This window comes from Pseudophryne corroboree, chromosome 3, assembly GCF_028390025.1.
Source record: "Pseudophryne corroboree isolate aPseCor3 chromosome 3, aPseCor3.hap2, whole genome shotgun sequence".
NCBI classification, from domain to species: Eukaryota; Metazoa; Chordata; class Amphibia; order Anura; family Myobatrachidae; genus Pseudophryne; species Pseudophryne corroboree.
In genome coordinates this window covers 323,891,463-323,906,549 of record NC_086446.1, presented here as the reverse complement: position 1 = coordinate 323,906,549, position 15,087 = coordinate 323,891,463, and the positions used below count along the sequence as shown (strand labels likewise).

At 42.0% G+C, this 15,087-nt stretch overlaps 1 protein-coding gene across 2 annotated transcripts in view; it reads right to left on the bottom strand.

Annotated features, from left to right (window-relative positions):
* The window catches only part of SLC13A3 (solute carrier family 13 member 3), a 48,982-nt gene that overhangs the window by 22,146 nt on the left and 11,749 nt on the right, over window positions 1–15,087 (bottom strand). For both annotated transcript variants that reach the window (XM_063963519.1, XM_063963520.1), the window contains exons 4-5: window positions 3,628–3,813; window positions 2,884–3,009 (exon numbers count right to left, since the gene is read on the bottom strand). In XM_063963519.1, coding sequence (XP_063819589.1) covers window positions 2,884–3,009; window positions 3,628–3,813 — 312 coding nt within the window. The remainder of the gene's footprint in view (window positions 1–2,883; window positions 3,010–3,627; window positions 3,814–15,087) is intronic.

Below are 15,087 nucleotides of genomic sequence, written 5' to 3'. Positions count from 1 at the left end.
TGCTTACCTGCCTTTAAGTCACCTGAAATAGTGACTCCTAGATCCCTTTCCTCCTCAGTAGTTTTCAGTATAGTGCCATTAATACTCTATTTAGCCTTTGGACTTTTGAGACCTAAGTGCATGATTTTGCATTTTTTGGCATTAAACTGTAATTACCACACTCTTGACCATCTAGTCTACTTAGATTCTTAATTATTTTTTTACCCCTCTTGGTGTGTCTACCCTGTGGCATAGCTTTGTGTCAACTGCAAAACGGCATACTTTCCCTTTAATGACATTTGCAATGTCACCAATAAGGATATTGAAAAGCACTGGTCCAAGTACAGATCCCTGGGGTACTCCACTGGTAACATTTCCCTCCTGTGAATGCACTTCATTTACTACAACTCTATGTTTTCTATCCTGCAACCAAGATCTTATCCATTTAACAATCTTAGTTTCCAATCCCAAACTTTTGAGTTTATTTAGCAGTCTGCGATGTGGAACAGTGTCAAAAGTTTTACTAAAGTCTAGATAAGCTATATCCACAGCTCCACCTTTATCCATCACTTTAGTCACACAGTCAAAAAAGTCAATAAGGTTTATTTGGCATGATCTCCCCCCAGTGAAACCATGCTGTTTGGGATCCTGTAAATTGCTGGATTTTAGATAATCTACAACTCTCTCTTTTAAGAGTGTTTCCATCAATTTCCGTACTACTGATGTAAGACTCACTGGTCTGTAGCTGTCTGACTCTTCCTTGCTTCCACTTTTGTGCAGTGGAATTACTCCTGTAGTTACTCCTGTAGTTAATGACTGGTTGAATAATTCTGTTAGTGGTGCTACACCACCTCTTTAAGCTTTTTTAGTATCCTTGGATGTATCCCAACTGGCCCCATAGATTTGTCCATTTTCAGCTTTGAGAGTTCTGTTAGGACCTTATCCTCTGTAAATGTACTTATTTCATTTTCCTGAATATCTCTGCAACTTAACTGTGGCCCCTTAACTGTGGCCCCTTCCCCTCTCTTTCAGTAGTGAATACTGAGCAAAACTAATTATTAAGATGATCTGCTATTACATTGTCTCCCTCAACAAGACTCCTAGTCTCTGTCTTTAGTTTTATTATTCCGCCTTTTGTTTTTCTTTTTTCGCTTATATACCTAAAAAAAAAGTTTTGTCTCCTTTACCCACTGACTGGGCCATTTTCTCCTCAGCTTGTGCCTTTGATTACCTTCTTAGTCTCCTTCTGTCTAACAAGATATATCTCTTTGTCTTCATTATTTTGTGTCTGCTTATATTTCCTAAAGCCATCGTTTTTGCTTTCACAATAATTGCTACTTCTTTTGCAAACCACACTGGCTTCCTTTTCCTTGTGTTTTTCATAACACTTTTGATACAAAGGTCTGTTGCCTTTAATACTGCACTTTTTAATGTTTCCCACCTCTCCTGCACTGCTTCCAAGGTCCTCCACTCTGCCAAAGAATCGCTTACACTTTTTTCCCATCCCTACAAAGTCAGCCTTCCTAAAATCCAACACCATTGTTTTTGTATGGGATGATTCAGTCTCTGTCTTTATGCTGAACCATACTGCTTGATGATCACTGGATCCCAGGTTTTCACCCACTTTTACGTCAGATACTCTGTCTCCATTTGTAAGTATTAAGTCTAATATTGCATCTTTCCGAGTGGGCTCCCTCACCAATTGGTTGAGGGATGCTCCCTGCAGGGAATTTAAAATGTCCCTACTTCTAGTGGAACTAGCAACAGACACCTCTCAGTTTACATCAGGAAGATTAAAGTCTCCCATGATTATTACCTCTATCTACATCAGGTAGATTAAAGTTTCCTATGATTATTACTACTCCTAGTAATGCCCTGCTAACCCTAACTGAGACATAACCCTAATTGTAGCCTAACCGTAATTGCATGTATTGACATTGTGACTGTCGACATTCACACTGTCAACATTTTGAATAAGAGACAACTCCACTGCATTTATTCATTAGAAATTCACCCCTGATGCAGTCCAGTTGACAAAAAGCATTGGGTGGACTGCCACATTTGTGTAGCTTAGGTCTTTTGATCATCTTTGGACTTCTTATGGAGATAATATTTTTCTGATTTTAATAATTGTGCTTGCCCATTTCTTTAGGGAGCAATTCATTGCACGATTTCCATTCTCCATGTGGTTTGCTTTCTTTTCTCCAAACATTTCTACATAACTACCATCTATGTTTAGCATAGCATAACCAGTGGCTTGCTAGGCCATCTCCTGAAGCTGCCATTATGATGGTCATTATCAAAGTAAAGGCAAGAGATGGCACTGGCTGGCTCAGTTTCACTCTCCTTCCATAGCAAAAAGCTATTTCATTAATTATTTACATTTACATGCCTTCTTCATATTTCTTTTTACATTATAAAAGGAAGAAACACCATCTGCTCTCTGCCCTCCATGTGTTGATCCCAAACGTGTCCCTCTTTCCTTACTGGAGATACTTAGGCTTGGACATCCAGGATGAAATTCATGGCAATCTTATGAATAATGTTTCAATCCACTGTGTGTAGATGACAGAACCACTATAATTGACCATTAATCTAGAAATGCAAGTTGCAAGCTACTGTACTTATAACATAAATATATATAGACATGTTTAGTAAAATGAAGCTATTTGAGATAAGGTACACCAGACATCATGCCTGTGAAGATACTTGTGTACAGTGCAGATATAGATCACAAGTCTATAAATTAAAATTGCAGCATAGTTTGCAATCACCTCGTTAAGAAGATTAAACAGTGTCATTTATCTATGATTGCTACAAAATGTGCTTAAAAAACTAAAGATAACTTAAAACATTAAAACAAAACAACAGAAATAAACACCCTGCACTTAGTAGACATCATACCTAAGGTTAATTGCTCCATGCAAGACTGAGATCCAGAACCACCCAAGAACAAGGAATAAAATCATTAGTGGAAATGCGAAGACAAACCAGGAACCAAAGTTCAGTACTTCACAACCTGGAAAGAAGCTTTACAGAAAACAAACATGTTGGTTAGTGTGTTAAACTGACTTTTTAACAAGCCCAATACATGAAAAATGGTCTATGGTGGCAGGATTTCATGTCAGACATCATACCACAATGCACCCCTCCCAATATTAAAATGATTAACGATTAATTACATGGAAAATACAAAAATTATTACAAGACAAGTCATGTAGGCTGGGGACATAAGACCCTGAAGAAGAATTTTAAAGAGGTAATCAATTACAAGGAAAAACCAACCTGGCTTTGTGTTGTAAATGATTGCCGCATTAAAAATACAGGCAGACTCAAAGGAATTTCCGCACAGCCTGCAGCTCGCAGGATATTACATACGACCCCTAGTGTTTAATAAGCATTTAAATATTAGCTTTTAAACAATGATTCTTTCAAACAAGAAGAATTTTATAAAACATGCAAAATATTGCTCGGCAACACTACAGTAGTTCTGGAATGTAGTATAGGTAATATAATATAACCAAATCAGTACACTCACACAGACTGACATTATGTTGGTATCACCACAATACTTGTCAGATTACACAGCCATAAGAAATGCAAATAACATGTACGTTAATCGTTTCTATGATGGATATTATAGATCACCTTTTTAATTGTCCAAGAAGGATGAGGTTGGGCGCTGTGCCAGTGAGAGTGGCTGTTCCCCCAATACTTGCAGAGTATGGGATGGAGATCAGAAAAGCTTTCCAGATCTTTTTCTGATATACCTGTTCTTTCTCCATATCCAAATGCATCTCAATGGGAATTTCCATTTTCTCTGCCACTTCTTTCCTGTAAAATAATAGGATATATTGAGTATACAGATGTGTCCGCATACATCTTGCCTCAATATGCCACGCAGCGGGAGATGCCTGGTGTGAGTGATCTAATAGGTCCGGAGCAACTCCGGTAGTGTTGGGCATCGTTTTGATGCCAAAAATGCATCTTATTCGCATCACTATGTGAGTACGACACACAAGCAGACTCTGCTGATTAACCAATTAATTATTTTTTCTTTTTTTAAAGGCTCAAACATTGTCAGTTTTTTCATGAACATTTATATAAACTATATCCAAAACAATTTTATTTAAAAAAAATAAACATTTAAAAATAAATAAATAAATAATGAGAAAAAAACCATTGGTAGAGACATTGATGGTCAGAACATTGTCGATGGTCAGAACACTGTGACCATGGCAACTTCAGTTTCCTGGCACAGGATCTTCTCTGCAGCCTCCGTGGGCTCCTCAGGGAAGGTGAGGGCTATTTTTTTTTTTTTTACATTTCCCCCTCGGCTCTTAATGTCTGCAGCTGCTGGGTGGGGGGGTGCTGCCAGGCTAACCAATCAGCAGTGGTGGATTTCCCACTAGGCACGTGAGGCACATGCCTAGGGGCGGTATTTGCTGGTGGAGGTGGGGGCGGCACTCCAGGATGATGAGGCCAGGTCATTCTTTTATTTGTTATTACGACTTTCTTTTTATATTTTCTTTTGCAACAGACAGGAGCGGGACAATGGGCAGCAAATTGTGGTCCAGAAGCTGGTAGTGGGGTGAGGTTTGGGCTGCTTTGGTGGTCTCAATGCATCCAGAATAGCCCCTGAAAAGAAGAGGGCAGTGGGTGGGGGAAGGGGGGGGTGCGGCCGATAATGTGCCTAGGGGCATCCTGACCCCTAAATCCACCTTTACCAATCAGCAGTGATCAGCAGTACGGCAGACACTGGGTATGGGGAGGGAACTAGGTAGCAGAGAGACCAGAGGTACCCCTGAGAGCAGCCACTGAGCAGCACAGTGAGCTTTCTGACAGGTTGTATCAGATATGCAACATGCCTATATTCTGTGTGTCTGTTTGAAATGAAGAAGAAGGAGGGCAGGTTCTATTGCAGCAGGACTTATTCTATTGAATAGGACTGCACCCCTATAATGGAATTCAATATATTCCCATCTAAATAAATCTTAGGAGGTGCTGCCTTAGACTATTGTACATTGTATAAAGATAGGAAAGAAAGGTGTCTGAATCTGGCGCACAAGGGAAAAAAGATTTCTTAAAATGTACCTTTTATTAATTCATAAAATTGTGAATGTTTGTAGAGAAAGGCAAACAGCGAAATATAGGTCTAAAATATAAGAATTGTGCAAAAGTTAGAGAAATTGTGAATTAAAAAGCCTCTGCTGTCTTTCTTTTAATGTGTCTTTTTTATTATTATTATTATTATTATTATTATTATTATTATTATTTTGTTGTTTTTCTACCATCCAATAGCTGTGTTGGTATTATTGAGGAACCTTTAGTGGTGCTTCAATATTTGGGATTATTAAAATGTCATCACATATATAATATAACATAATGTGCACCACTTTCCACCCTTGATTGGATCAGAAGGTTATCTCAAAATCCTACTAAGCTGTAAGAGTATATCCCTGGTATATAAATAAGGAATTCTACTCAAAATACTCAACGTATCTTGAGGACCTTATTGGAAATTATATACAGTGTCGGACTGGGACATGAAGGGCCCACCGGGGGAATGCAGTTATAGGGGCCCATATTTAGGGGTGTGGTCAGCCTACAAAGGGTGTGGTCCGCCTCCACAGAGGCTTGAAATACACAATAGTTTAGTGCAGTGTAGTGTAATATATCTAACATGTATAACACAAGTGCATAGTCTGGAACCTGATCCCTAGAGGAAGGAGTGGGCACTCAGCAGTGGGGCCTACCAGAGGTTTCTCTGGTACCCCTGTGGGCCAGTCCGACCCTGATGATATATATAGAAATAATTGACAATACACATTGATACACCACTGAAGGTTCCTCAATAATACCAATACAGCTATTGGATGGTAGAAAAACAACAAAATAATAATAAAAAAGACACATTAAAGGGAAGACAGCAGAGGTTTTTGAATTCACAATTTCTCTAACTTTTGTACAATTCTTACATTTTAAACCTATTTTTCACTGTTTGCCTTTCTCTACAAACTTTCACAATTTTAATATGAATTAATAAAAGGTAAAGCTTAAGAAATCTTTTTTCTTTGTGCACAGATTCAGACACCTTTCTTTCCTATCTTTATATTACATTCTGTGTGTGACTGCACCTGCATCTGCATATGAAATGCAGATATGTAGCATGGCATTTTGTATGCAGATACAGCCACAGTAGCACACAGAATATAGACACACCACATATAATTTTAATTAACATTAGCTGCTTGTACTTCCTATTCACATCACTTTACGAATAAGACACATTTTAATGGAAAAGTTGCCCAAAAAGACGCTCAGCGCTGCCAAGTCATGACACATCATGGCATAACTAGAAGGGCTGTTTAACGTACAGGGAGGATAAATGTAAGTGGACACATCTGTATGTGTTAAATATTTATTCATTTTCCTTTTAGACTATTTATTATATTAATTTGTGTCTCACCTAAAGAAACCCAAGGACTTGTAAATACTGAGAACATTGATGTCAGACATCCACCACCTATTTGATGTAGAGGAACATGGGGGCTAATTCAGACCTGATCGCTAGGGTGCATTTTTTGCATCCCTGCGATCAGGTTGTCGCCGCCTACAGGGGGAGGGGGAAATCGCTGTGCAGGGGTGCGATCGCATGTGCAGGAGAGCTGCACAAACAGAAGTGTGATGATCGGGGCCGGAGCTGACGTCAGAAACCCTCCCTTCAAATGCCTGGTCCCTCCTGCATTTCTCCGGACACTCCTTAAAAACGGTCAGTTGCCACCCACAAACGGCCTCTTCCTGTTAGTCACCTTGCGATCGCCCGTGCGATCCCTTTTCTCACACCATCCCGTCGCTGCAGACCGACTCTCCTGCGCATTGCAGTGCATACGCATGCGCAGTTCAGACCTGATCGCAGGCTGTACGAAAACGCAGCCTAGCGATCAGGTCTGAATTAGGTCCATGATGCGATCGTGTTTATTATGAGCAGGGCTGCCTTCAGGCCTACTAGTACCCTGAGCGAGAACATATAAAAGCGCCCCACCCAACCCCTATGCGTGCGCCGAAGGCGCGCGCGGGCTCCAGGAAAAGTGGGTGTGGCCTCTGGAAAAGTAGGCATGGCCTCATAACTTCATATTATTAGACTATAAGTAAATATATTTTCACACCCCCTCTACGCACACAATTAGCACCCTTACACATAACAGCCACAGTAGTGTTCCTTACACACAATGTCTCCAGTATAGTGTCAGATACACATAATGTCTCCAGTATAGTGCCAGATACACATAATGTGCAGTGCCAGATAGACATGATATGCTCCCCAGCAGTGCCAGCTACGCATGACATGCCCCGCAGCCGTGCCAGCTACACATGACATGTCACCCAGCAGTGCCAGCTACACACAATATGCCCCCCAGCAGTGCCAGCTACACATGATAGTGTTCACTTTTCAGGGCAGGGTACTGATCACAGGGAGAGCACATTTTTAAGTTAGGAGGGCAAAATGATGTACATACTGTAATGCTTGGTGCTCATCTACCTACATGGCAAAGCATGGACAGTGCGCGCCTAAGGCGCGCAGCAAAAATTTAGGTGCGTTGCTTCGTGGGGAAGGTGCGTGGCAACATAATAGTGGCAATTCGCATTACACCACACAGTAGTGCAGTTAATACACATTGCACCAGGTAGAACCTCCTATACACTTTGCACCAGGCAGAGCACGTTAGACACTTTGCGCCAGGCACAGCACGTTAGACACTTTGCCTAGCCACAGACGCCTAGCGGGAACACTACATGATATGCTCCCCAGCCATGCCAGCTACACATGATATGCCCCCCAGCAGTGCCAGTAACACATGACATGCCCCCCAGCAGTGCCAGATACATAAGTGGCCACACAGTGCCAGATATGTCCCCACAGTTCCAGATACATAAATGCCCCTACAGTGCCAGATACATAAATGCCCCCACAGTGCCAGAAATGCCCCCACAATGCCAGATAAATGCCCCAACAGTGCCAGACAAATAAATGCCCCCACAGTGCCAGATACATAAATGCCCCCAGAGTGCTAGATACATAAATGCCCCCACAGTGCCAGATACATAAATGCCCCCACAGTGCCAGATAAATATATGCCCCCACAGTGCCAGATACATAAATGCCCCCACAATGCCAGATATGCCCCCACAGTGGCAGATACATAAATGCCTCCACAGTGCCAGTTAAATAAATGCCCCCACAGTGCCAGATACAGAAATGCCCCCACAGTGCCATATATGCCCCCACAGTGCCAGATAAATAAATGCCCCCACAGTGCCAGATACATAAATGCCCCCACAGTGCCAGATACGTAAATGTCCCCACAGTGCCAGATACGTAAATGCCCCCACAGTGCCAGATAAATAAATGCCCCCACAGTGCCAGATACATAAATGCCCCCACAGTGCCAGATAAATGCCCCCACAGTGCCAGATAAATGCCCCCACAGTGCAGATATGACCCCACACAGTGCCATGCCCCCACAGTGCAGATATGACCCCACAAAGTGCCATCCATAAATGCCCCCCCCCCCCCCAATACCTGCGGCGCTGGGAGGGGGAGGAGTGCTGCGGTCTGCAGGTGCGGGTCCGGGTGCGGGTGGGCGGACGGGCGGCCTCCAAAGTGGTTGTGTGCACTATGCGCGCTGAGCGGCGCCGGCGTCTGACGTTAGACACCGGCGCCGCTCAGCGTGCACCGGCACACAAGAGTTCAAGGCCGGGTAATGGTGCACAGGGCTGGCTCCAGGTTCGAATATGGTGGCACCAGCGCGCGGCGCCCATTAAGGGTGGCGCCCTGCGCGGCCGCTATATTCGAACATGCCTGGTGCCGGCCCTGATTATGAGACTGCAAGATGAAAGCTAATGCTTTGACAAAGCAAGACCATGCTTGAAGAACTAACAACCAAGATGGTTCTGACATGATACTTGTGGTCTGTGGGTAGGGCTGCCACCTCATCCCTTTTATTCTGGACACATTAATTACACGGGTTCTGTGGCTGGCTGACTTCCAGACTCCATTTCACCTGGTTTTAATCAGCCACAGAACCGGTGTAATTAATATGTGTCCAGAATTAAAGGGATGAGGTGGCAACCCTAACTGCGGGTGTTAGTATTATGTTTCTTTATATGTTTAATTCAACTGCTAAATTATGCTATACTAGTCACACTAGTGTTATATTATGGCATTTGAAGTCTACACAGGGCTGCCATCTGAAATTGTGGTGCCCAGGACTGACAAAATAGGCAGCCCCCCCTCCCTTCGTCACCCCAAAAAAAGAAAGAAAATAAATTATATACAGTATATATATATATATATATATATTATTATTTTTTTTTTATTATTTATTTATTTATTTTTGACAGAAATCCTATGCACATACGGAGCATCACCATATTATACCCCTTGCACCATATTAAGTCCCCACAGTAATGGCCCTGGCACCATATTATGCCCCCATAGTTATGCCCCTGTCACCATATTATGCCCCACACAGTAATGCCCCTGGCAACATATTATGCCCCCACATTAATGCCTCTGTCACCATAATATGCCAACACAATAATTATGCAGTACCTGCTCATTGTCAGGGGGTTCTGCTCATTGTCAAGGGGTTTTACTAATTGTCAAGGGGTTCTGCTTATTGTCAAGGGGTTTTGCTCATTGTCAGGGTTCCCCCTCCCCTCCCTCGGCCGCTGCTGCTGCCTGTTCACAGCTGCCTGCTTCCTTTCAATAGTTATAATTATTGAAAACATCCCTCCCAAAATGGCCTCTGCATCAGCGGAGACAGTTGTTAAAGATACTAGAGCCTCCTCTGGTATCTTTAAGAACTGCCTCCTCTGAGGCGGTGGCCATTTTGAGAGGGACATTTTAATTACGGAGCTGCAGGCTGACGACGGCGGCAGACGGAGGGGACCAACGGCTATGGGTGGACAGTGGCTTGAGTGGCCCGGGCCCTCTCCTGTCTGTTAGAGAGGCCAGGCCCGGGTCAGCTGTGCCCGTAGCGCTCAACTGATGGTGGGCCTGAGTCTAAATATATAACAGTAATGTATTAATTTATTAGTGGGGTTGGCTTGGGGAAGGGAGGACTATTATTCAAGTTTAGTTACATATATTTGAGTTTAGGACTGGTTGGGAAAGGGGGGTCTAGATTAGAATGCTCACAAGCTGTTCTTCTTTTCACAGTGGCGAATAGTACCTTCCTCTTTTTCAGTCATGGCCCTAATGTTCCTGGGTCCAGACATGCTGGAAGTGAGCATAAGCAGTGGGTAGTGAAAGGTGCAGAACAGGTAGCACTGTTATAAAGTCTCACCTCTGGTGGCATGGTATTTCTTTAGAAATACTGTCCAGACCGTGAGCACACGTGTGGGGTGTGGTATGGTATGCCGGCGGCCGGGCTCCCGGCGACCAGCGTGGCGAGCGCAAATGAGCCCCTTGTGGGCTCGCTACACTCGCCACGGTGCGGGCACGGTGGCGCATTATGCGTGCCACGCTATTTATTCTCCCTCCAGGGGGATCGTGGACCCCCACGAGGGAGAAAAACTGTCGGTATGCCGGCTGTCAGGATTCCGGCACCGGTGTACTGTGCGCCGGGATCCCGACAGTTGGCAACCTGAAGACCACCCCATGTGTGAGGTGTTTCCCATTTCATGGTGCTTTGGTTATTCATCCTGTGGAAGTGGGAAACACTGGCCTTCATTGCTGAGCTATCCACCCAGGCAAAAACTGACCAACCATTCCCTGAACACACTAGTGTATGAATATTAAAAACAATGCTATAAAAATAATGCATTTATTCCTATTTGAGCATCCCTGTCTTACACCACCCTAAGATTATGTTAGCAGCCGAAAGTTAATTTTATGCCTTTGCTAAATTGACTCCTACAGTAGTTTGCTGTATTTGGTAAAACACTATTGTGTTTCTATATATGAACAAGACATAGAGCAGATAGGCTGAAACATTAGGGGAAACGTTACACTTCAAATTCTGTATGTTATTCAGCCTTAGCATTAAACAATCTTTATATAGTTAATATTAAGTTGTCCATTTTTGAGCAGCCAAGTATACTGCTGTGCAATGTTTTGTGGCTACCAGGGACGTGCGGTGAGCTAAATAGCTCAGAAGGCACTGGCTAGCACCAGAGCCAGATTTACACACAATATACAACAGGAGCTAAAGGGTACATCTGGGCATTATACACAGGTGCAGCATTATAAACTCCTGGAAATTTGGTGAGTATTGATCAGAGATGTGTGGAAAAGATAGGCAGGGGAGGCACTGCCTCACCTGCCATAGACTTTTTACTCCAGGGTTTTGGCTATAAAAAATATTAGAATAATGCAAAGAAGATATTTCAAACATATTCTTTGTATTTTTCATATACTTTATACAGTCAAAACTCTAGAACAAACATTAGTATGACAGGAAAGCCTCTGCCTCACCTGCTTCACCTCACCGCACGTCCCTGGTGGCTACCGTTTCATGCTGTGGGCCTTGACAGCCATCAATACATACTGTATGTGAAGACATGAAAGAGAAAGAATTTACAGGTGAAGACAAATATGGTGTGTTCAGAAGTGCTGGACCCTGAGTATATTTCTATTTGCACCCAAGTCAGCAGCCTCTTTTGTCTCTGCATACGGTCAGTCCGGTATCCAGCCAAAACTACAAAAGGCCTGATTCAGAGTCATACCAAGGTCCGATTGCGACCTCATTCAGAATGCTAATGCGATTTATACGTACGTTTTAATGAGTATGCCCAGTTGATGCTCAGTTAACACCCAGACATGCCCATTTCATAGATGGAGTGAAATGTCCATCAACAACCCTACTCAGAATGGCCTGAGATTGGCAAAGATGGGTATGTTTGCTGCAGATGCGGCTGTATTCGGACTGCTTGTGACTCAGAAACATTCCTACCTAAGAGAGATAAGGGTCTATTTACTAAGCTTTGGAGAGAGATAAAGTGGACTCCCTGTAAAACAAAAGATACAAATATACAGATTACATAGCGAAAGAAAATATATAGGTTTGGAGCTAAAACCATTTGGATGAGCCAATAAACAATCTTAAAATAAATGACCGCTGCTTCTAAAGCTGGGTAAACACTAGACAAAATGTCATCAAATCCGGCGAATCAGACCAACATATCAGGCATATCGTCTACTGTGAATCCACTATGTTGCTGAAGATGCGTGCTCCCGTGGGTTGTCAGTGACATCCTCCATCGGACCAACATGCAGGGCCAACAGGGTATATCATTAGCGAAGGCCATGTTGCTGAATGCAGCAAGGGTCCCCGCCGTCGCTCGGTCACTACCCGTATCGGCAAGTATGTATGCACTTGCAGATGACGGCTCCCCCGCCGGGCCCCGACGCTGCTGATGTTGGATTAGGTACACATCATATAATGTGTACCTAGCTTAACAACCAAGAAGGGCTCTCCAAAGAACCTCCAAAAGAATAAATAATAAACTTAAAAGAAGGTCCAATAAATGTTTTTTTACTGTATGTCTTCCAAGGAAATCACTGATTGCCTGACCTGGGAACACATATACATTTTTGCTGTATATTTAAGTGCAAAAAAACTTTTATCAGTGCTTATTATAATTTTGTTATTGTAAATTCCCTGTGATATTGCTATATATATATACACAGTATATGTATTGTGTGTGTATATATATATATATATATATATATATATACAGTATATATATATATATATATCTACAGTATATGTATTGCATATATATATATATACAGGTTGAGTCTCCCTTATCCAAAATGCTTGGGACCAGAGGTATTTTGGATATGGGATTTTTCCGTATTTTGGAATAATTGCATACCATAATGAGATATCATGGTGATGGGACCTAAATCTAAGCACAGAATGCATTTATGTTACATATACACCTTATACACACAGCCTGAAGGTCATTTTAGCCAATATTTTTTATAACTTTGTGCATTAAACAAAGTGTGTCTACATTCACACAATTTATTTATGTTTCATATACACCTTATACACACAGCCTGAAGGTCATTTAATACAATATTTGTAATAACTTTGTGTATTAAACAAAGTTTGTGTATATTGAGCCATCAAAAAACAAAGGTTTCACTATCTCACTCTCACTCAAAAAAGTCCGTATTTCGGAATATTCCGTATTTCGGAATATTTGGATATGGGATACTCAACCTGTATATATATATATATTTGACAGCACTTCTGAGACCTTCTTTTAAGATTACATAGAAGTCTGTAAGAGGGATACGAACAAAGCACTAATCTCGGTTTCTATGCACTTCTCTCACCTCCTGGGTTAGTAATATTTGCTGACAACTGAACAACTGTAAAACATTAACACTTTTTAAAACCCTTAACGTTAAATATCTCTTAAGAAACTTACATACTACTCTCAGGGTGGGTGCATTATGCATGCGCAGTACGTATTCTGTGTTGTTGCTCACAGTTCCCCCACGCCACAGAATGATTCACATGCTGCAGCTGTTTGGTTCCCACCTCCGCCCCCTTTCTACAAAATGGAGGGCATCACAATGGTGATCCGTGATGCCGGCAGGAGGCATCTTTTTTACTCAGATGCCTACTGCATCCATGGAAAAGGTATATAACAGCGCTTCATTCAGCATCATTTACTATAAATAATTACCAGATAATGCTGCCATTTAGATATAAAGTAACATGACAATTTTTATTAATATTAATATCAGTTATTGATAAGAGTACACATGCGTGAGTAATGTATAAGCAATAAAATTGCATAAAAGAGAGTCAAGATATAAAATATTATATTAATAATATTGTAATATTGTATTTGTAATGTGACTGCAACAAATAAAAAACACACTAAATAAAATGTCTACATCAAGATGTAAAAAAAACGTGTTCACAGAACATTCCTACAAACAAGCCACGAATGTACAGATAGACTATTGTCTTCAGATGCAAAGTTCAATACCTCTGATTAAAATAATGCCAATTGTCTCACCAGTATTAGAATGTCAATAAACCTTGCATGTTGATAAACTTGAAGTCGCTAGAATGCACGATTGTAGAGCAAATTTGCAGACTGTTTGTAGAGAACCACCAGTAAATCTTAATAGATAATAAACCTCCTACTGGCTGAGGGGGTTTCACTCCCTCATGACAATGAACAATTCTAAACAACTTAACAATAGAATAACGACACGGAGACATGTATTTTGGCAGAAAGTTGTTAGCTATTTATTGTTAATCTAAATAACTAGAGAAAACCTGCAATAAAATGAAATTAATATGAATATTAATAAAAAGAATATGGTGGCCAGAAAAAAGAACGGCTGAAATCCAAACACAAAAAAACTCCAAGCTAATTAAATCTAAACCACTCCAAATCACAAAACAAAGGTATCCACTCAACCTTCATCTTGACTACCCACCCTGAAGGGTGATGACGCTGCCTCCTGAAGGGTGGTCCAGCAGATATAACAGTCAACGAAGGAGAGTGCACCTAAACAGCACCAAACCGACTAAAAACTGTGACTAACAACTCAAAAACGAGAACCTGCCGCTCTTTTCCGCCAACAGCGAAAGGCTCTTCTTAAAGAGGCTTCGCACCGCCACCATACCCACAACCCAAATGATCCAAAACCGAAAACAGATCCTCCAGAAAAAACACCAATCCTTCCTGCGACAAGTGCACACCATCGGCCCGAAAAAGGTAATCATAACGATACCTGATCCTATCATGGCGAACCACCGCCCCACCGTGAGCCAAAACCCACTTCGCCACCGCCGAATTCACCTTTTTTCTGGCCTCATCAATAGGGCGACCATCCGGCACTCCACGCCAACACAATCTGGGCACTATGAAGGAAAAAAACAATGTACAATGAGGCCAGGCCATGGCAATACTAGACAAATCCTTTATCATAGAACATCTCAAATCTAGTGATGTCCTCTTACCCAAATCATTACCACCCAGGTGCACCAACAAAACTCCAGGGACACCATGCACCCGAGCCTGATCCAATAGCCTACTTTTTAGGTCCTGCCACAACATACCACG